At 45.7% G+C, this 21629-nt stretch overlaps 1 protein-coding gene across 2 annotated transcripts; it reads left to right on the top strand.

The window, feature by feature from the left end:
* Window positions 1–383: 383 nt before the first annotated feature.
* LOC126532336 (succinate dehydrogenase cytochrome b560 subunit, mitochondrial-like) lies at window positions 384–17599 on the top strand. Of its 2 annotated transcripts, none has more exons than XM_050180045.3 (6): window positions 384–794; window positions 1225–1287; window positions 3144–3254; window positions 5499–5560; window positions 9891–10054; window positions 17315–17599. In XM_050180045.3, the coding sequence occupies exons 1-6, from the start codon at window positions 778–780 to the stop codon at window positions 17417–17419; spliced, it is 522 nt and encodes a 173-aa protein (XP_050036002.1). In that variant the 5' UTR covers window positions 384–777; the 3' UTR covers window positions 17420–17599. The 2 variants fall into 2 exon arrangements, with proteins under 2 accessions (XP_050036002.1, XP_072144581.1); XM_072288480.1 differs by lacking the exon at window positions 384–794 and adding an exon at window positions 1010–1108.
* The last annotated feature ends 4030 nt before the right edge of the window (window positions 17600–21629 follow it).

Here is a 21629-nt window from a genome sequence, read left to right as displayed (position 1 = left end):
AGGAAGGTCAAGCGGAAAGTCAGAGAGGCTGAATTAATCTCATGGGTGGCGGCAGTGGAAAAGAAACCTGCCATGAGTAACTACTTAAGAGGAAAAAACGAAATCAGGAAAGAAACTATTTATGATAACTCAAAGGGAAGCTCATTACTTTTCGAAGCGAGATCGGGATGCCTTACACGCACCTATAAAGCGAGATATAAGAAGGAAGAAGAAGCATGTGCTTGCTGCGGTAAAGCTAGGGAAACGACGGAGCATATTTTATTAGAATGTGAAAACGTCTACCCAGCGGTCGATTTAGGCACCACTGGCCTCCTTGAAGCCCTTGGGTTCAGCGGGAGCAGTGGTAAAGCAAACAGGTCCGCAATAGACATTAGTAAGGGTCGATTGGAGGATTGGTGGAAGAAAAGTAGGTAAACGACAAAAGACGGAGACGTACAAAAGCACAATTCGCAATAGGGGATCAGAAAGTTTGGACGTGGTAGTTCATAGTGCCTTCTTTTTTTTTTTTTTTTCATTGGTTAACCTAGGTAGGATATTAGGCAGCATAGTAGCAAGAGCTTGGTGGCGCAACCCACCGCCCCGTTCCAAAGGGGACGCTCATAACATCCATCCATCCATCCATCCAGTTCGGCCAATCTATGGGCCAATCCGATCCAATGATCTGACATCTACTCGTAACTCGTTACATGTAGTCTACGGGCGCCGGGCGTTTGGTTTCTCTCGTCCTCGCGTGTCTTCAAGGGTACCTCATTTATTTCTGATCTGTGCCGTTTTATTATGGCGTACGCAATGAGGTAAGTAGTCATTGATGAATGTCACAGAAATTGCCTTTGTACTATTGTTTTGCAATGAAGGCGATGATCCTGTGGTGGCGATGCGTTGGACTCGAAGGCTGCTCGTGCCGGGTTAGGGCGCCCGTGCTTTGGTCTGTCTAAGCCAGTCCAGCCCCGCTCCGCGCTTCTCTGCAATGCTTCAATGTGTATACGGAAGTTACCAAACTGTTTTTAGAGATTGGATTGGAAGAAACGTACAGCGTGCCGGGGAGCTTGTTAAGCACCTGACATTGTAGTGAGGACACTCCAGACTTCTATTTTCTCTCTATTTATGCGTAAGCACTTAAGTCAGCACAGCTGCATTGAAGAGCAGTCGTGGTTTGTGGTGCAAACAGCTGGCCTACAAGTGCGCACATCAACTGTGTGGTGTTTTTTGTTTTTTTTATTTCAGGTTTGCCAACAGGGCAAGTGCTCTGTCGCTTCTAAGACCAGTGACAGCCTCGCCCGCTGCATGGTATGCCCAATTTTTCATCATATGGTTAATTACCCGAGCGAATTACGCATTATTATTATTTGTGTATTCCTGTCAATGCTATATCAAATGTGCTTTGAACGTGAGTGGTATGTGCAGTTGATATGTTTCACGTGTGAGGAGTCTTTCATTGGAAAGCAGAGGCATTAAAAGCACTCGGTGGATAGGTTACGTGTCCTCACTGTACCGGTTAATGAGAGTTTCTGTAGGGACAGTCATTCAGATAGTGCTCCTTTTAATTCAAACATCAATTATTCAAACCAATTTTGTGGGTCCTACCATGGTTGTATTAACTACGACCTACTGTAGCTCCAGACCTGCACAGATAACTGGCTTCCATGGAAGCCACCTGCGCCAATTCTCGTTCAACTGTTGGCCATTGGTGTCGCATTTATGACCTATTCGTTTGCTACCCTGCGGGCGGCTCGGGCTATATTTGCATGAGAATGCCAGCTGTTCTGCTGTAACGAATTCCTTGCGTATTTGATTATTTTTTGCAAACACAATTGCCGTAATGTCACAGGGCTGTTATCGATCACTTGGTTCCACAAGTTGACTTCCCCAGCCTGAAAAATGTATGCACATAACTTTGCTGCTTTTTAAAATAGCTTTATAACTGCTCGTTTTGCGTTCTTTAATGCATTAATAAACCGTGCAGTTTTGTCATATTAAGTTGCAGTGTTTACAATCTTAGTAAAAATCACCACCGTTTCCTTTGCCAACTTGTAAAGTTCACTTCTCCTCGTTTAAGCCTTGAAACCACCACAATGGGTTCAAGGGAAAGAACGATGACCACTTTTATTTTAAGACCTATAAGTTACCCACCAGCTCAAGAAATGAATTGGGCATAAGTCATCACTGTGTTTGTTTCTTTTGCACCAGCATTATGCTACTGCCATGCCATGCGAATAAGCAACCTTAGCATTTTGGAAACGCTTCCATCACCTATAGTGACCATTTATGTGACACAAGGCGGTGCATAATTTTACTGGGATACCTGTTGCAAACCTTCTACTCCATTCACCATTCCTTGAAACAGCCTGAATCTATTTCTTGCACACGTCAGTCTCAGGAAACTTGTGAAAAGTTATGCAGCATCCTTTGCCTTGCTCAGACTTGCATAACAGTGTACAGCCGTATACCACAATGATATCTCTGATATTAGGCTATCTGTAATGGACTCAAAGAAGTTGCATGATGCCCAGGCTAAAGCTGCCTGCCAACTTCAGATTCTTGCAGTATGTATGTGTATTCATATCGTCTGCATGATTCTTTTTTTCTCATTCATAGTAAATATACCAGTTTTTTTATTAGTATATCTCATTATTGTTCCATTGTACTATATTTTAGCCTATGAATCTTTTTATGATCAAGTTTTTCTCTTCTTCTGCAGAGGCAAGGAGAGGAACATTACCGTCTTCCAGCTCTACTCATTTTCTTTTCTTGCACTGCTCCTACTTCAGCTCCCTATCTAAGTGCAAAATATTGGCAAATTTCCTTTTATTGCTTATTTTCATGAGTGTGTGCGTTCACACACATACTAAAAGCACTTTGTGCCTGCTGAAATAGCAGTGTGGGTGCTGAAGCAGGGCGTGGAGGCAGATAACGGCAAATGGGTTATAACTAGCACTGTACCACTCGTGCATTCTGTCCCTAGCCCCAAAAGGGGATGAACAAAAACAGGTGCAATGGAGCACTTAGGATTAGGAATACTTGTAGCTTGTGCCTTTCATGTGCCAGCAGTGTCACTTGATAGGTCATGCCACTGATCCTGTATTTACAGCCTACTGAGAGAAATTGACTGGTTGTGTTGTACATACCTCCTTTTTCTTTGCCAGCTTTGCACCAATGTCAGCAATGAGCCCCAAGCAGGCACAAGTGACAGAACACTTCTTCAAAAAGAACAAGTCGCTCAAGAGGCCTTTGTCACCTCACCTGAGCATTTATGCGTGAGGAAATGTTCAGATTCTTTCTCCAGCCATGTCTTATTTCAGTAACGTTAATCAACGTGTGGTGACGCCTTGGATGTGTGTAAACTTATTGCATTGACTGTAATGTGTATAAGCAGAAGAAAGTCACTGGCATACTCATTTTCACAATTCTAAAGTAGTTCCGCAAGTTGACAGCCTTGTGTAGCAACTTATTTGGTGTGCATTGTTATTAGAGTATGACGTACTGATGTAATACCCCAAGAAATACTTGAGCCAAGTATTATTTCAGATAAGAAAGCTGGATATAGGTGAAATGTCATGCGACAGGTTCTTCTAGGTTAGCTAGAACTGTTCTATTACTTGTATAGCTAATATGGACCCAGGGCCATGAACGAAATGGTGAAATAGTATAGTATCAACTTGGTTTCTGGAACACATTCAGAACCTTTAAAGGGACATTAAAGGCAAATGTTAAGTTGAGCTCAAGTGATATGTTAAAGCTCGAGAGCATCTAAGGCGTCAATATCGCTAACAGACCTTTAGTAATTGAGATAAATGCAGGACACAATTTGTGACTCACCCAGAACATTCAGGTACTAGCGCATAGGTACTCCTCTTTAATTATGTCACTGATACTCAATTTCTCGCATTAAAAAGATCATTGCATTATAAGATGGGAAACAATGCTACTTGTCCAGTTCCATTCGATGTATAGAAAAGGAACGCATTGACATTACGCTTGACAACGACGCGAGCAGTTGAAAGGTTTCGTTTTTGCTCAGCTTTGCGCTGCTCATGCTTTCATGTTTCAGTAGTTTCATTATCATGCGCTGCGCTGGTTTTGCTGGCTTGCTAAACTGGCTCAAACTACAAGTAGCATAGAATTCCACATACATGTTGTGTTGCGGGATGCCCAAACAGTCCATGTGACTTGACCGAAAGCAACCGCAGCGGTGAATCCAACACTCTGTCCTGGCTCAGTTTCTCCATGGCCTCGCTACCATAGCTGCCGTCTGTAGGGGCGCCATGTTACTCACCGACGCCAGTAAAGGTGATGATGGTGTGTGCAACGACACCACTCTCCTGCTCGAAGGTGGGCGATTTGAACTGCGCTAAAGTTATGCGTACTTTTCAGATGCGATTTTCTCTTAAACGAAGTCTTTTCTTGGCACGAAACAAGTGCTGCAAGGTTTCTGGAATGGTATTTTAACAGTCGATGTTGACTTAATATCTGCCTTCAGTGTCCCTTTAACAGAGCTCTCCCTACGTGGTGCATCTGTGTTAGAATAATTTGAACATAAGCAGACTTAACGTTGTGTATGCTGTTTGTACAAGTCTCAAAGCAAACAGCACTGTGTTCTTTTTACGTGTGGCTTCCAAACTAATAGACCCTCCTCACAAATTTCACCATGTCTTGGGCACCTAGATATGAACAAAAGTCTACTTAACGGCTTAAAAAGTTCATAATACAGAATTGGTGTGGCGCTAGGGGTAAATGCTGAATGACAAAGAGTGTTCATTTCTTTGAAATGCAACAGTTATAAAGAGTTTCCTGATGACTCTGAGATCTATATGGCCCTCTGCATTCCTGCATAATCATACTGATGTATGATACTCTTAACCCTTTAAGGACGAGACATAAATTCCCCCCCAAAAAATGTTTTTTATCTAAATGTGCAAAACACATCAAGAATAAGCATAATAAACAAAAAAGAAAAGATTTTTTTTAAATTTTTAGTAATAGGGGGATAACCCCTAGCAGGAAACTGGAAGTGGGCTTCACTCCAAGCCACCTAAGGCTTCTTATTTAATTTGTAAAGACAGCTCTCATCATATGTGAACCATAAGTGTACATTTCATTTGTTTTACATCTCGTGTGACACCACTGTAGCTGGATATCTTGCACCGGCCCGTTTTCCTCCTCTGACCTTGCTTTTGAAAGACAGTGAGTCGCATGCCAAACTTCTTCCTCTTCCAGTGTTCCTGCTTTAAACAAACAAATGACGCTTGCTGCCTGTCATTTAGTGTTGGCCAAAGACATTTAGCCAGAAACTTCTTATTCGATACTGAAACCCGGCACGAAAAAATTTTTTGGCGGGTATGTTGCCTGTAGGCGGCACTCATCAATAAAGGGTTAATTGAGATGGCTTAAGGTGCTTATACCAAACTGATGTGTGGCGAATGTATACTTCAATTTTAAATTTAATATGCAATGCTAGCAAATCTGACATGCAATCTTTTTTGGCTTTGTTATTTTTGCAGACCGCAAATGACATCAATGCTTTCACTGACACACAGGGCAACTGGCTGTGGCATGGCAGTGTGTGAGTGCTGTTTTTCAAAGCATTCATATTTTCTAGAGAATTGCTTTCTAATCTTGTTAAAGGGATGCAAGATAGAAACAATGAATCCTAGATTTGAGATTACCATTCTTAAAACATCACAACATCTGTTGCATGCCAAAAGGTGACAGCTGAAGGCATTGTACGATTTTTTGCCAATTCAGACAAACACTGATGTATAGGCATTTTTGTGTAACTGTATGAACAATCTCAAGTGTCGAACCCTGCTAGGCTCTATTGGTTACATTGGGGCCTGCGCATAGAGGGCACCACAAAGTGCCAATGGAGTGGCTTGAATGGGCAGCATGAGTAAGTTATTTCTTTGGGAAAGTATGCGTTAATATTGAACAAACTCATTTTTGCTTTTTCAAGTAGAAATGCAACATAAATACCTTTATTATTAGCCTCCTCATACCCAACAAAACTCTAGCAATCCAATGCCCTTAAAGTCAATTCTTATTGTCACCTGTTCTCTAAAAAATTCTGAAAAAAGTATTTGTTTGATCAGATAGCACATGGACACATAGAATCTATTTCTGCTGTTTGTTCGGATAAAAGCTTCCTTGGCTTTTCTAAACACATAGATACAGGTTTAACATCACATGGTGTTTCATCGCCTTCACTTTTCATTCTGGATTGACGCATCATCTGTTTTTATTTTGAAATGTACAACACGTTCATTTTTTGTTGTCAGTGACAGTGCAGCAGTATGTCTAACCCAAGGTATAAATTTTTTCGAAAACCAGGTGCCGCAGAATTGTTACAGACTTAACATATACGATTCGTCTGTGAAATAACGAGACTGGATCTGGTAAAAGGAATTTGTTGATCCAATCGGTACATGTTAATAAAATTCTTCAAAGTAGTCTCCTTGGGCATCGATTTCACCATTGCTAATACAATTCCCTTGCTGCAAAGGCTCCCTCGAAGTCAGCTGCCGCAACCTTTTTCAGAGACTCTGTGACAGCCTGTTGGATGGCAGGAACATCGTCAAAGCAGTGGCCTGTCAGGCTTCTCTTGAGGTTTGGGAACAGGATAAGTCTTCCGGGCTGACACTAGGACTGTGCGGTGGCTGCGGCAAGGTTGCAACACCTGTCTGGGCCATGTAGCCGGTCACAACAACCAGGACTGTACGGTGGCTGCAGCAAGGTTGCGACTCCTATCTGGACCACTTAGCCGGTCACAACGAAAGCTGTGTGGGCTGGAGCATTGTCATGGTGGAGCTTCCAGAGATAGGCAATATCCAGTCGTTCCTGTTTGACGTGTCTGTGAAGGTGCTGAAGGACTTCTTTGTAGAACAAGGCATCAACAGTTCGTCCCAGAGAAACAAATTCCTTGTGGACCACCCCACACTTCTCAAAAAAGACAATGAACATTGTTTTTACGTTGGACTTCGACATTCTCGCTTTCTTGGGGCGCGTGGAGTTCACGGTGTGCCACTCCGAACTTTGGTGCTTGGTTTCGGGGTCGTACCGGAACACCCATGATTCGTCATCTGTTATTACACCTTCTAAAAAGTCCCGTTCAACTTCTAAATGCACCAACATTTCGCGGGAAACGTCAACTCGTCGCTGTTTTTGTTCATTGCTCAACACTTTTGCCACCAATTTCGAACAAACCTTCCACGTGTTCAAATTTTCAGAAATTTTGTTAATCATTATTTTGCACACATTGAGGTCTTCAGTGATTAATCTGATACTTAAACAACAGTCGGAGTCCAGGACATTTTTTACTTTGGCCACATTTTCATCGAAACGTTCGTTGAAGGGCATCCAGATCGCTCCATTTCTTCAATGGTCTCCCGTCCGTTATTGAACTCGCTGAACCACCGGAAATTCTGGGCCCTTGACAAGGCATCATCTTTGTAAGCCTCCTTAACCAAGCCAAGCGTTTCGGAAGCAGTTTTGCCCAGGTGAAAGCAAAATTTAATCACACACCGCTGCTACAGCGAACGCTCCATTTTTGACATTTTCTGTCGTGACAAAAACTCAAAAACAGCTTTTGCTCCACTTCAGATCCTCACTACATCAGAGCTTGGATGTAACTGCTGCCTAGTGTGTTACTTGGCTTAGAAGCTCCACCATGAATCCCACCTCCGTATAGCACGCTACTGGCAACTGCTGCACCGCACGGCGGGTGGTCTCATTACTTTACCCACAAATCCTGTATGGTTTTTTTTTTAGGCTTGTAGCGCAGCTCAGAAAGAGCAAAAAAGGAAGGAGGTAAGGGTAATGAAAGGGAACGGAAAACAGAGTGAGCACTATTACGACTTTTTTAGGCTTGTAGCGCAGCTCAGAAAGAGCAAAAAAGGAAGGAGGTAAGGGTAATGAAAGGGAACGGAAAACAGAGTGAGCGCTATTACGACTTTTTTAGGCTTGTAGCGCAGCTCAGAAAGAGCAAAAAAGGAAGGAGGTAGGGGTAATGAAAGGGAACGGAAAACAGAGTGAGCACTCACTCTGTTTTCTGTTCCCTTTCATTATCCCTACCTCCTTCCTTTTTTGATCTTTCTGAGCTGCGCTACAAGCCTAAAAAAGTCATGACATACCAACTCGCCCAAACTGCCACGCTTTTGACCTGTATGGTGTCACCTGCATTTAGCTTTATGTTGCACCAGATTATTTTAGCTTATCATTCCTTATTAAAGGGACACTAATGGCAAATGTTAAATTAAGCTAAAGTGATAGATGTTCTATCAGATTAGTGCTCAAGAATCTCTAAGGCATCAATATGATCGCAAACAGAGCCATAATATTCGAGAAACTGAGGTAAATGCGGGAAATGATTAGAGACTCCCCCGGGGCATTCAAGCACTTGCCCGATGACGAAAGCACTCCTCAGTTAAATTCTGTCACTATTACCCAACCACTCGTTGCAAAAAACCATCATTGTATTGTATTATAAAACGAAGTAAAATGCAACTTATCCAGTTCTATTTCATTTTTAGAAAAAAGAAGTCATTGACATTACCCTTGATGACGACGCAGGTGGTCGAAAGGTTTTGTTTTCGCTCGACTCTGCGCCGCCCACGCTTTTGCTTTTCAGCAGTTTCGTTATCACGTAGTGCTGCACTGGGTTTGCTGGCTCGCGAAACTCTCACAAACTGCAAGTAGCAGGAAATTCAACTTCAGTTTTATGTTGTAGGATGCCCAAACGGTCTACATCACTTGACCAAAAACCAGCTGCAGCGGCGAATCCACTGCTCTGTCTTGGCTCGCTGCTGCCATCTGTCAGGTGCCGTTTTACTCACTCACAACAGCAAAGGATGGTAATGGCGTATGCAATGTCACCACACCCCCGGTTGGGTGGTGGGAGACTTGAATTTCAAGAAAGGTATTCAGACCTTTCAGATGCAATTTTCTCATAAACTAAGCCCTTTCTTGTCACGAAACAAGTGTCGCAATGTTTCTGGAATGGTATTCAAACAGTCCACATTGACTTATAATTTGCCTTTAGTGTCCCTTTAAGCTTTGCAAATGATGAAACCGTTTTCCACGAGGGAAGACACAGAGTCCGAAGAGATTAGTGAATTCCAGTCTGTCTGTATGTGTCTTGCTGTTTATGAAATGCTAGAGGAATATAAATCAGCGGCAACAACTGTTACTGACATCTTATGCATTACAAGCACATTTGGGTTTCACAACTGTTCTCATCTAAAGAAAAGAGCCACATTAAATTGTAAGGACACTAAAGAGAACACCAAAACTCTTTAGACAGATAAAGTATTCCTTAAAAGCTCTATTTTAATTAATCTTGTGATTATTGGAAAGTAACATAAGAGCCAAACTTCCATTTCTTGAATTTCACTATAAAACCCCAGTGCCTGTACGTCACTGCGATCTAACGTGGAAACACCCACCTTATCCGCTCATTATCACACTGAGCTTTATTGGTATGACGTGGAGGTTATGTGACACGACTCTTCCTTGTGCGACTAATGTCATAGGCTGTAGCATCATACATATCACTTGCAGGGTGGTTCAACTACCCTAAAAAGGATCAGATTTCTGCTTTCTTTCTTTCGTTGGTGCAGTATAGCCTTGTTGTCTATCAGAATTCTGCATAGAAGTAACAAAACATAGTAGCGAAGGTTTTGAAAAGTTGTGGAAGATCAGCAGCCTTTAAGAGCGAAATTATAAAATCCCAGCTGCATGTATAGAATTAACATTTGGCTCAGATTTTCATGACAGTACAGTATAACCAAGTTCGTTTATCATGCTCAAAAAGTATGTCGGGGCCCCTTTAACGTATGAACTTGCTATAAGTGTGAATAGCTTCACTTTATGACCACGACATATTTGTTTCTCGTGCCCAGGCCTGTATGGAATGGGTGTGATGCCATTTGTCTGCTCGCACCAGTTCCCGCACTATGTGGAGGCCCTGCAGGCCATGCACATCTCACCCATCCTCACTTTCCCAGTGAAGCTTGGCCTGGCCTTTGCTCTCTGCTACCACACTTTCAATGGCATGCGCCACCTGGTGAGTTGTGTGTGAACGTCAGGGTTTCCTCTGAGACCATCCAGCTTAAAGGAAGACCATAATATGCAGGAATCTTCTTGTCGCAATTTGGTGCCTAACCCTATGCTATTTCTTGAGAGACTGCTGGCACACTTCCTTTAATATCTTGTTGTGGGATGAGACTTTCTATATATTCAGCATTTTGCATTCAGCACTGCCATACTTGCGGTTGAGTTTAGTGGCTCATACGTCAGCTGTTAGTCGGAACAGAAATAGAACTTGCACTGAATGTCTAGTATCATTTGCACATTTAAAACCTTAATGTAACATCCTTGACAGAAAAGGGAGTGTTGAGAGCAAAATGTAAACTACAGTGCAGTCCATTTATAACGATATCAAGAAGAACGAAAGGTCCGATCATTATAACCGATCATCGCTAGATCTGGACTGCCGTACAAAAAGAAAGAAAAAGCTGCTGAACATACCTTCGTAGCTCCAAAACCAAATTTGCCACATACGATAAAGAATTGACATTGTAGAAAGAAGGCTGTGAAAAATAAGATGTTTATGTATACCTCTAAACAGCATGTCAAGCGTTAGGCGCGCTGAAATAGTCCGAAATCTGTACTTGCTTTCGCGGAAGTTTCAGGTTCACAACCGCGGTGTGCATCGCATCCAGCAGCGGCGCAAACAGTGGCAGCTATAATTTAGAGTGCATGAAATAAATGTGCAACTCTATCGACGACAGTGCACTTTGCGTGAACATTGGGGTCGGTTTTGAAGATGGGCCACTGTCAACCTCGTCGCCTCCGCCTCACAACGCCACCATCTGTTGCGACAACGATCACCCCGACGCAAAACGAGGCAGTGCTACCTGCACTCAGAAACTCCTCCGTCGAAGCACCACCTATTTTATCGCCATTAGCGAAGTGCTCCCACAGTTCGGCAATGTCAGCGGCTGCCACCGTGTTGTTTTCACACATGGGGGTTTCGCCCTAGCGCACCAAGCCCGCTGTTTTCGTTCTTCGGCACGGTCACTAATTACAGCCTTCATGATCATGGCACTTGTGGTTTTCAGAATCGTCGATATCATTGACTGTGCGAGTCTTGCAAAATTTGCAGCTTCGTTGCAAGTGATACAGCTTTGCACTTTGTCGGTGCACCGACCGCTGCTTCCGTGGTGCATTTCCGCGCTCCCTGAGCAAGAGGAGGGAGATTGTAGTAAGGGAGCACAGGCGCAATTCGCTTCTCGATGTTTTTTTTCTTTCTCTGCACGCTTCCCGGCGACGCTGTGATGATGATGATGCAATGCGGCTTCACCGTTTGCAACGGGCAGGCATGTCAATTGCACGCCCTAGCTACTAAAAAAAGAAGGAAAAAAACAAAACAAAAAACAACATAAATAAATAAACAGAACTGTAAACAAATGACCTGCAAGTAATGGGGGAGAGAAATGAAGGGCCACAGTGGTGCACGCAACTACACAACACACAAGTGCAGGGCGGAGGAAAAGCAAGGGGCGCAGTAGTGCACACAACTATCAACACTTGAGCGTTGCTCCTCTCCAACACTCAAGGTGCTGCTTGGTCAGCATTACAGCACAGTTGTCAACTACTCCCATTCATGTTTAAAACCCAGTGCAACGTCGAGGCTTGTGTTTCCCATTATGGGGCCGCCTAGTTGGTTGCAGTTCAACACCACTTGTTTCGATCGTTTCATCTGCACTTCTGCATGCGTGGCACAACACATTAGTCACAGCACTGTTATACATTTTCACGCGCACAAGTGTCCGAAGGGCTCCCACCCTCGCCTCGAACAGCAGCATGCTTCCGAAGGTGGTGTCGTGCAAGTGCACAGTGGCAATGTTGCGTTTGTGTTGACGATGTAGGGTGAGTGTTGACTTGTCCTCTTGTCATTCTTGCACCTGCGTCTCTCCTCATCCCTTTGGCGTACCTCGTCTGCGTAAGCCTGTCCGCCCTCTGCATTCAGCGGTTCCTTTAAAAAACCAAACAGCTTCTCCAATCGATTGACACTCCTCTCCCACACCGTACGAAGGCATGTGACCATGTAATATCCGAATACATCGTGCCCATCGATCTCGCTGCATGAAGAGCAGGCGGCCGCAAAATGTCAGCTCACTGGCCACCTCCCGCGCTTCAAAGCTGACTACCCCATGTCCCCTTGCACTGCTTCATTAGCCACTTTCTCATGACAGCCGAGCGCAACACGTCCCACCCCCCCTTGCCGCTGCTTAAGCCATCCACGGGTGCTGGCAGACAAACAACAGCGTTGGCAAACGACAGGCTTGGTACGTGCACGAGTTTCCCTAACTCTCGTACCATGACGTATTGATTACATCTCCACAAACAACGGAAACGCAATATGCACTGTGTCCCGAGTCCAGTGAGGAAGTTTTTCATCATGGATGTCGTACACACCTGCTGCCGTGGACAGCTGCACACCAAGATATTTGTACACAGATTGGCGGATCAGCTGCTCTCCATCCAAGGCCACCGAGATGTCACCTGTCGAGTCACCCACAAGTTGGACCACCGCAGCCTTTTTGGCGCTGAAGTGAAACCCTAGATCAGAGATCTCCAACTGGCAGATATCTGGCAAGGTCCCGTGCACACTCTGCCATCACCACTGTGTCATCCACAAAAGCCAAGGCCGGCAGTTTGTTGTTCTCGTCTATCCCCGTGGTAGTGTACCTGAGGCGGATGCCGAGGCCAGAGTTCAAAAGCTTTCGCTCAGTGCTGGAGACATAAATGATGTACAGCAGTGGCGACAGCGGGTAACCCTGACAAAGACCCCTGACCACTGTGACAGGCTCGGACTCAACAGCTCCAAAGTGCGCCGTGACACTGTTCCCTGTACACAAAGGTCAGACTATTGACAACAACGCTTCCAGCCTACCCAAAGCGGCAAGGCAGTCAAACGGAGGTGCATGTGGTACATTGTTGTATGCCTTCTCGACATCAAGGAAGCAGCATAGCAGAGACCGTTCCTCGCACCTAGCTATTTTCGTGCACCGAGTGAGGATTAAGATATTATCCTCCAGTTGGCGACCCGAACGAAAGCCGTTTTGTATTTCTGTCAGCATGTGCTTAGCCTCTGCCCAGGCACTGATCCACTCCTTTAGTACTCGGGCGAACAACCAGTAAGGAACGCTTGTGACTGTGATCGGTCGGTAGCTCTGGAGAAACTCTGTCTTGCCTCCTTGCTTGAGAATAAACGTTATGCAACCCTGCCGCCAGTCCATTGGGATCTGTACGCCTCTAAGGATGCTAGTCAGCCGAGTGGCCAGTTGTTCCCGTGCATCAGGTCCCAGGCTCTTCATTAAACATGCTGGCATACAGTCTGGTCCAGCAGCTGTGCATGTGCTAAGATGCACCAGACTATGATCCACCATGCGCTTGCTGACCTGCCAGCGTCACTCTGTGAACCCACAACTGCTAGCGAGTGGAGGGGCTGCCGTTTTGCCTGCCGTGCCTCCTCAAACTCACCGTCCCACCATGGATTTGTCGTTGCACGTGTTGACCGTATGTCACGAACCATATGGCCTTGCATAACAGATGACAGGGCAGACAAGTATTCCTTATAGGTAGTGGCCGTGCAGCTTTTTTTCACTGGCCTCAAAGTTCGTGGCGGCCACCTCTATGGCCCGGCTTGGCAAGTATATGCTGGATTTCTGCCGTCTTTTGCTGTTAGGGCCAGGTCGGCCTGAATTACTAAAGTTGATCCTTAGGCAATTGTGGTCACTACTGAGGCTATTTGCGCCTTCCTCGTCTATCATGCATCTATGAAGACAGATTCCAAGGCGGTGTGAGAGAAGGGCATAGTCGATGGTTGTGCTACTGCCACGAGCACACCATGTGAACTGTCCTTCACAGTGTGGTTCAAGATTCACAATCACAAGGTCCAAATCATCTGTCAACTGCAGAAGGAGCTTGTCGTTTGCATCAGTATGGCCGTCTAGTTCACTGAGATGGGCGTTAAAGTAGCCAAAAATGATGAGCTCCTTGCCGCCCCGCAGCATTTGTGCGTCATTGCGGACACACTCCATAAGCTGCACATTTTCTTTATTGAGACCTTGCACTGACATGTACACAACACACACTGCAGTGGTCACGCCAAGCACATCCCAAGCTACCCAAAGGTGGTCTCAGCAGTCCCCATCAAGACGTTGCCACTGAAGCCCACGACGCCACAACAAACCGACCCCTCCCCCTTTGTGACTTTGGGCAGATCTGTTCTGGCCCACCCAGCACCACTCTGAATGTATTGGGGACTCTTCAAGGTCCCGCAGGTGAGTTTCTGCCACTGCGTAGAGAAAACTTCTCTACACTGAGAGTATGGTATAATTGCACCCACTTTTGCTGCTGGCAAGCCACGTTGAGGTTTAAGAACCCCAATCTGAAGCATTGCCACTTTGACTGGCGTTTCCTTTTGTGGATGTGTTGCCTGACCGGCCCTGTGTGCTTGGCTGAACACCGGGCTCATTGTTGGTATGCTGTATCGCCCTGTATTTCCGTGACATTTACGTTGGGAGCTGTGCAATAGTTATAAAGCATGTGCTCTGAGGCTTGCCATCTGGGTCTTATTGCGTTGCCTGGTACCACTGCTGGGTCATGTGTTGGCGCACAAGGCGACCAACCATGCGGGCTAGGTCGAATCCCATGTTGGGCGGCGGCACTGCACGAGATGGGGGAAGTGACTGTGGCGTTGTCAAAGGTAGCTGTGGGGTACTGGCTGAGGCAGCATGGCCTGATCTGCCGGGCACACCATCGATGAGCTCCGGGAGGGTTGGTTCAAGGAAGCAGCATGCACTGGTTTGTCCCAGCTCAGTAGCTGAGCCCATTGTATCGGTGCCGGTGGTTGGCACTGGGAAGCACTGGAAACTGTGGCCTGATTTGTCCCGTTGTTCTGTTGTTGGAGGAGCAAGTCGCGTGTTCCCCACGCAGAGAGAACTCTGCTGCAGGCTTGAGGGAACCAATCTGGGAGCCTGGGGATCGAGGCACTGTGACAGGTACTTTCCCAGTTGAACATTTTCTTTTCGTGGGACGGTGAGGTTGAGAGCTGCACTTTCTTCTTCCACAAGTCCTAAAATATGGCATGCTGCTTTCCCAATGTGACCGGCCACTTGATGTGCTGTGTTGGCAAGGTAGTGAACTCCGTCCCGTGCAAGATGTCCCTCTCCTTCCTCCACTTGTGTGTTGTCCAGGAACTTTGCACTAACAGAGGCACACAGCTTCCTCATTTCCGCGTTCAGCATGACTGCTCGCGCTTTTGCCTCATCCGACGCGACCACCTCCAGCACCGAGCAAACAATCAGTGCTGGTGCGTACGCGGTCACCATTTCTTTATGGCTGCAGCAACAACATGAGGTTGGGCTCTCTTAAGCACATCAACCGTGCCTAGGTGCAGGACCAATAAAGGGGGTTTCTGACTTGATTGGCCGTGGTGGCGAAGCAGCAACCAGTGCGCATACTTGCCTGTAGCGTGTCTTGCCGAGCAGGTCTTCACGCTCACCTTCACGACCAGTATACATTGAAGTGCCTCCGCCACTCGGGGAACATTGCCGTCGCCCAGCAGCAATACCTCATGCGGTAAGTCCAACTGGATGGTGTCCTTGCGTTGCTTGCTATTGCCTTCCTTCCATACATCACTGCTGTCATCAGTTGTTACATAGGCCCCAGAGGTGGAGATGTTGTTCCTGGCCTGTTTACCACATGTCAATTCAGTGAGGTCTTTCTGCGAATACAGGCTCACTTGCTGACTTACACACGAAGAAAAACTCGTTCGCTTCATTATCTCGACATCCCTAGGTGTCTCTTTTGGTGGCAGTTGCACTTGGATGTCTTTGGTATGCCCATGAGGACCATCCTCTGTTTGTTTTGGCGAACTAGACGTTGTGCCTTTGGTTGATCCTGGCATGCTAGCTTGCGTTCTAGGGGTTTCCTCCAAGGAACAAACTGGCATCTTCACCCCTTGCATGTCTTGACTTGGGTTCAACGTCTCCGCATCATTCTGCAGGGGCTGCTCTGCAATTCATGGAACTTTGGCTCGCACCAGCTGCAGTGTATCGCAGAGTGCCACCACTTCTGTTTCTGTGCCGTGCAGTTTCACCTGTAGGCTTTCCACCCTTACTCTAAGCATGACCACTTCTAATTTCGCAGCCTGTATGCTCTCGTGTAAGCTGTCCACCCAAATGCACAGCTTGCACCCGAAACCGTCCGCTGTGTTTGTAGCTTCCTCATCCTCGAAACTTGTTTCATCGAGGTAGAGCCACCTATCGTACCTGTCGCAGTGCACCAGTGACTCATCTGCTCGCTGCCCCCATCTGTTATCCTTCGCCATAGCGTTTGGAGCAGTTTGAACTTCACGGCACAACACCAATGCCACCTCGTGCTCACCACCTCAACCACCATCAAGCATGGACAGGCGTGTGAGCCGCATGAGGCCTAGCAGTCACACCCGTTCCACTGTACCACTCGTTGACGGCGTATCGATGGGCGCAGAAATTGCGCTGACTCACTGACTCTCCATGACGTGACTGCCAATTACACCGAAGTAGTTGCACAAAACCATCGCGCTGACAGCGTGGACACCACACCGCACATAGCGTGTTCTTTGTGTTTGCGGACGTGAAGCAGCTGGCACCATCTTGTGGCATGCAGCGCCTACTTGCGATGCTCTGAATCGGCACGCTGCCAGGACGCGCTGTGCGGTAATGGCGGCAGATAAGAACTCACGTAGGCAAACTTTTTGCCCCGTTTCGGGTTAAGCTGAACTTAGCAAAGCAAATTTCACGTTTATTCTGCATGGAAAACGTCGCCAAAAAGGCAGAATTTCGATCATTATATCCGATATGCGGTGAATAACATATCATTATATATGTTTGTTTTTTTCTCATAGACCTAATGCATAAATTGATACTCTGAACTCAACTCATTTTTATAAGCGATATATTGTTACATGTGGTATCTTTATAAGTGGACTGCACTGTACTATAAGCTGTAGTGCCAAGAAAAGACAGAAAAATTCACTGGCAGTTTTGTGCACGCTATAGTTGGTTGTCTTCGTTGGTTGTCTAGTTAAAGTTAGTGCTACCACTGGCATTATTGTTGACTCGAGCAGGAAAAGAAAAGCAGAGCTACACTGCTATGCAATTAAAATCAAGACTCTGTGCACTACTTACTCTAATGCAATACCTACTAGTAAGTGTATATAGCCATGTATAACAGGCCAGGTTGCAGAACATGAAACTTGTGCTTTCAGGCCTGGGATTTGGGCCTTGGCTATGGCCTCAAGGAACTCTACACGACAGGCTTTTTTGTGCTTGGTCTCAGTCTTGTGACGGCAGCAGTGTTGGCCTTCAAGTAGACCACCCTACACCTTGCCTGCAGTGCCTCAGGTCAAGGTGGCAAGCCTGCCCACTGTCATGCAGAGTCCTTTCTTTAGGGGTTTGCATAGACAGGAAAAAAAGGTACAACACTCTCTTGGTATGCTGGGTCAGGGTATCTGTGATTGTTAATAAAAAATCTGCGACAGCTGTGCATCTAAGTGAAGCTTACTCTATCTTTACTCGCCGAAGTTATGTCTCATGCTGTCCATGCACACTTTTCTAAACCCCTTGAAGCATTAAATGTGTGCAGCAAAAAGTGATGACAAACATTGAAAAATGTGCATGCATAAACAGCAGAAGCTGTTCCTCGGCCTTGCTTTGAGCTACAAATGTTACCATAGCAACAACATAATCATAAGAACAAGTCATGGCAGCGAGCCATGAAAAGAAGTTTCAAAAGCTCAGAGGAGGGCAACCACTGCTGTCAATGGTGACCCCAAGATTCTACTTTGCTGGTCTGATATATATCCCCTTCAGGTATTGCGTGCAGAATTGTAGTCGAGATAGTGCATCAAAGGCAAAGGCACTGAAGAATTTAATCATAGTTAAAACCTGTCACATACATCTTTAAGCACTTCTGATTCGACCTGTGCTGCAAGCTCTTATAATGAAAGGGAAGAACTTTCACCCACCCAACTGTAGCACAAAAGGAGTAATATGTATAACATGTTTTAGTAAAATGACGTTTCCCTTCTTTCGTTGTTTTTCACTGAGCTTTATGCCAGGCAGGATTTTCAAGAGGCTGGATTGGTGCTTTCCAAGTATGCTAATCATGAAATAATTCACGTTTCATATCTGATTTTCCCTGTGGAGAGTTCTCGCATGGAATCTATATTCTGTAAGCTGGACAAGCACTCACTGAAGAAACGAAAATTCTTAATCTGTTCTGCAGCTGTATGCTTTTAACAATTCTGCAGATGCAAGAAATACGGCAAAACTAAATTTTCGGCAGACAGAATTAATTGGCACCTGGATGGGGCTCTGACTTTTACTGTGAAAAGCAGTTGTGACCTAGAGAATGGATTGGTCGTGTTTGTTATCCTTTGAATGAGACATGGCACAATGTGGCGAGAAAGGAGATATCGACCTATGATCAAACCAACAATGGTATGTTCGCAAGCTGAGCATTGTAACTACAGTCTATGCCATGGCTGCTTTGCGCAACCAAACTAGCAATACTTGGATTGGTTGCTGACAGTTTTCTATCAGGCTCCTCTCGTGCATCATAACATAGTGTTGATCAAGATGTACATATTTGCTGTAACATTCACACTGACGCACTGTGGTGCACTCTTCCTTGACTTCATAGATCTTCAAATTGCAGTACATATGCTTTCTGTGATATTTCCTGTTCTGTGAAACAAATCTGAAAAAAAAAAGAAAAGAAGGTTGCAGTTTCTGCCGACAGGTGAAGAATTGATAGCAATAGCAAAGTATTAGACATATAAACAATATAAGATTTAATTTTTATTGGCCATATAAATTGCAGTAAACATTTGCATACTAAAGTAAGGGAAAATGAGACATCCACCCAATCATAGCAATTGTTACAAAGGAAAACCATACGGGTTCCTCGAAAGAAAAGCGTCGCAATTGAAGAAAAATTCGTCCTGGCATGTTAGCTTGCATTCTAGGGTTTTCCTCCAAGGAACAAACTGGCGTCTTCACCCCTTGCATGTCTTGACTTGGGTTCAACGTCTCCGCATCATTCTGCAGGGGCTGCTCCGCAATTCACGGAATGCCCAATGCCGGGATGTTGATTTTGTTACTTTTGTTTCCATTCGTCGATATGTGTGTGTGTGTGTGTATGTTTTTTACGTGCAAAAATCTGTAGTTGAAAGTAGCACTGTGTGTGTGTCTGTTTCTATCTCTGTCCTCATGCGGTGGAGCTTGCACACTGTATCATGAATCCAAACTAACTAGCATGCCAACATGTTTTAGCCAAGTAATTAAATTAACTAGCATGCTGCCATGCACACACAGCAAACATAAGCATCTCACTGGATGGCCGTGGGCACTCACTGTCACAATGCTGGTGCGATAAAGACCGGCAGCAATGATACAGTTGATTCTCGTTACAGCGGACCCTGATAATCCAAGAAAAAATGTCTGTCTTATCCGAAGTCTGTAATATCCGAGACGCCTCACTTCCGAAACTTTCATTGTGATGTCTAACAACTTTATTGCAAAGAGTGAGGACAGACGTCCAAAGTAAACAAACAAAAAAAGTTGCAGTTTCGCCCGAAAGGTGAAGCATCAATTGCAATAGTAAATTAAGCAAGATAAGCGTGGCAGCAGCAGCGAGCAAATTGACCTTTGTGCTGTCTCTCAGTTCAGCGTGAACTAAACGTCAAAAGCATAGCACATACGAAGCTACCGGCACTAGGCGCACTGTGTCCCCATCGCAGATTGCTTTGGAAGATGAGGCCCACGTAGGTGCACACTTTGTTCACATTGTAGATCGCTTTCAAAAAACGGTGCCGTCGCGGCTGCGCCGTTAACAGCAGTTACTGGAGTAGAACCCCCCTCTTTCCCTTGCCTCCCCCTATGCCTTGCGCGCGAAAGATGGCGCACTTCTGCCCCTCTTTCCTCCTTTCCTCGTGTGCAAGATATTGAGCCGCAATCGTTGGCTGACCCTCACAAGTCAGTTGCCAGCCTGTGTCAACACAGCAAAAGTAAGTTTTATATGCCCGATCTTGACAAAAATTGCCGCTAATTTCGTCTGCTGTAGCCGATAGTCTGTTTTAGTGCGGTCCGTTAAAAGCGAACTTCGTTGCATTAATAAAATAGGCAGACCAAACTACGGTTAAAATGTGGTCCGTGATATCCGAAAGCCTGTTGTACGTGGGTCCGTTGTAACGAGCGTAGACTGTATTACGGAAACTTGATGTTGCACAACCTCCAACACTAGGCGCGTGGGAACACGGTATGTGTGAAGTCACCAGCCATCTCTGCTCACCAATTGTTTTTGCACTCACCGTAACGTACCTCCAGAATGCGTTGCATGGGCCGCCTATGCACTCAGCCACACGGAAAGCTATGCGCAGCTATAGCCGGCTAGAGGAGAAGAAGCAAGCTCAACTGCCCCTCTAGCGTGCGCTTGATCACGTCAGCCGCAGGGTCACCAAAACAATAGTTAAAGTTTGTTTGACTGTCAGAGTGTGTGCAGTCACTGTAGAATGGTGCACCTTGTAGCATCCTTCTGACACCAGGTCACGACAGGAAGTTGTTATTGTGACAAAAACACAAAATGTACTGGTCTCTATCGCAAACTACTCACTGCTGTTCTTTGTGGTGAAACTAGTTCAAGCAAGCTGTCCATGGTGTCATGAGCCAATAAAGGAAGAAATAAAGAAGAAAACAAGAAGACACAAGAAGTCTATGGCAGAAATAAAGAAAAATAAGATAGAAAATAAGAGCGTACGAATAAATAAAATGCAATATGAAAGCAGAAGAAGCGCACACGCAGCTACGTGGCCAATGGGAGAAGGGACACGTAGCCGAAGGGAGCGGCCCAGCTATGCTCTGCGATGAAGGCGGGGAGAAGGGGCTGGAGGCCGAACAGGACGGGTGAATCGCGGAGACTGTGGCTTCCGGTGGGAGGTCCACTCAGCTTGCGGGTCGTGGCCGCGGCAGCTGAAGAACTGCTTCCACTGGGTTGCCGATGTCTCCGCTATCCACCCGTCCTGTTCGGCCTCCAGCCCCTTCTCCTCGCCTTCGTCCCAGAGCGCAGCTGGGCTGCTCCCTTCGGCTACGCGTCCCCTCTCCCATTGACCATGTAGCTGCGTGCACACTTTAGCGCTTCTTCTTCTGCTTTCATATTGTATTCTTTTTATACGTACGCTCTTATTTTCTGTCTTCTTGTTTTCTTCTTATCTTCTGCTTTTTCTTCATCTTTCTTCTTTTATTGGCTCATGACACATGGGCATCACCTGAAGTGCTCCTGTTCAAGGTTGCAACACCGAAAAGGTGAAACTGAACTGGTTCATTTGTAGCCTCAGATGTAGGGTTGCACAAGCCATTACCGCTTCAATGGAACTGGCACCATTTGGGGCCTATGGATTATAACTAACCTGACATCATTGCCAAAGTGCTATAACTGTTCTCCAGGGGCTTCAGTGCTGACAGTACGGTGCCTAATAATGTTGTTCAGTCTGTTGAGGCTTCTTGCTTGCACAGGTACACTCC

This window comes from Dermacentor andersoni, chromosome 5, assembly GCF_023375885.2.
Source record: "Dermacentor andersoni chromosome 5, qqDerAnde1_hic_scaffold, whole genome shotgun sequence".
In the NCBI taxonomy this organism is placed as follows: domain Eukaryota; kingdom Metazoa; phylum Arthropoda; class Arachnida; order Ixodida; family Ixodidae; genus Dermacentor; species Dermacentor andersoni.
Note: the sequence above shows the minus strand (reverse complement) of the source record. Positions and strands in the feature narration are given on the sequence as shown.

Excerpts from the sequence above, each read along its gene's own strand:
- LOC126532336 (XM_050180045.3), top strand. Across the intron at positions 3,255-5,498 it reads CCTCACCTGAGCATTTATGC|ACCGCAAATGACATCAATGC; the intron begins GTGAGGAAATGT and ends TTATTTTTGCAG. Across the intron at positions 5,561-9,890 it reads TGGCTGTGGCATGGCAGTGT|GCCTGTATGGAATGGGTGTG; the intron begins GTGAGTGCTGTT and ends TCTCGTGCCCAG.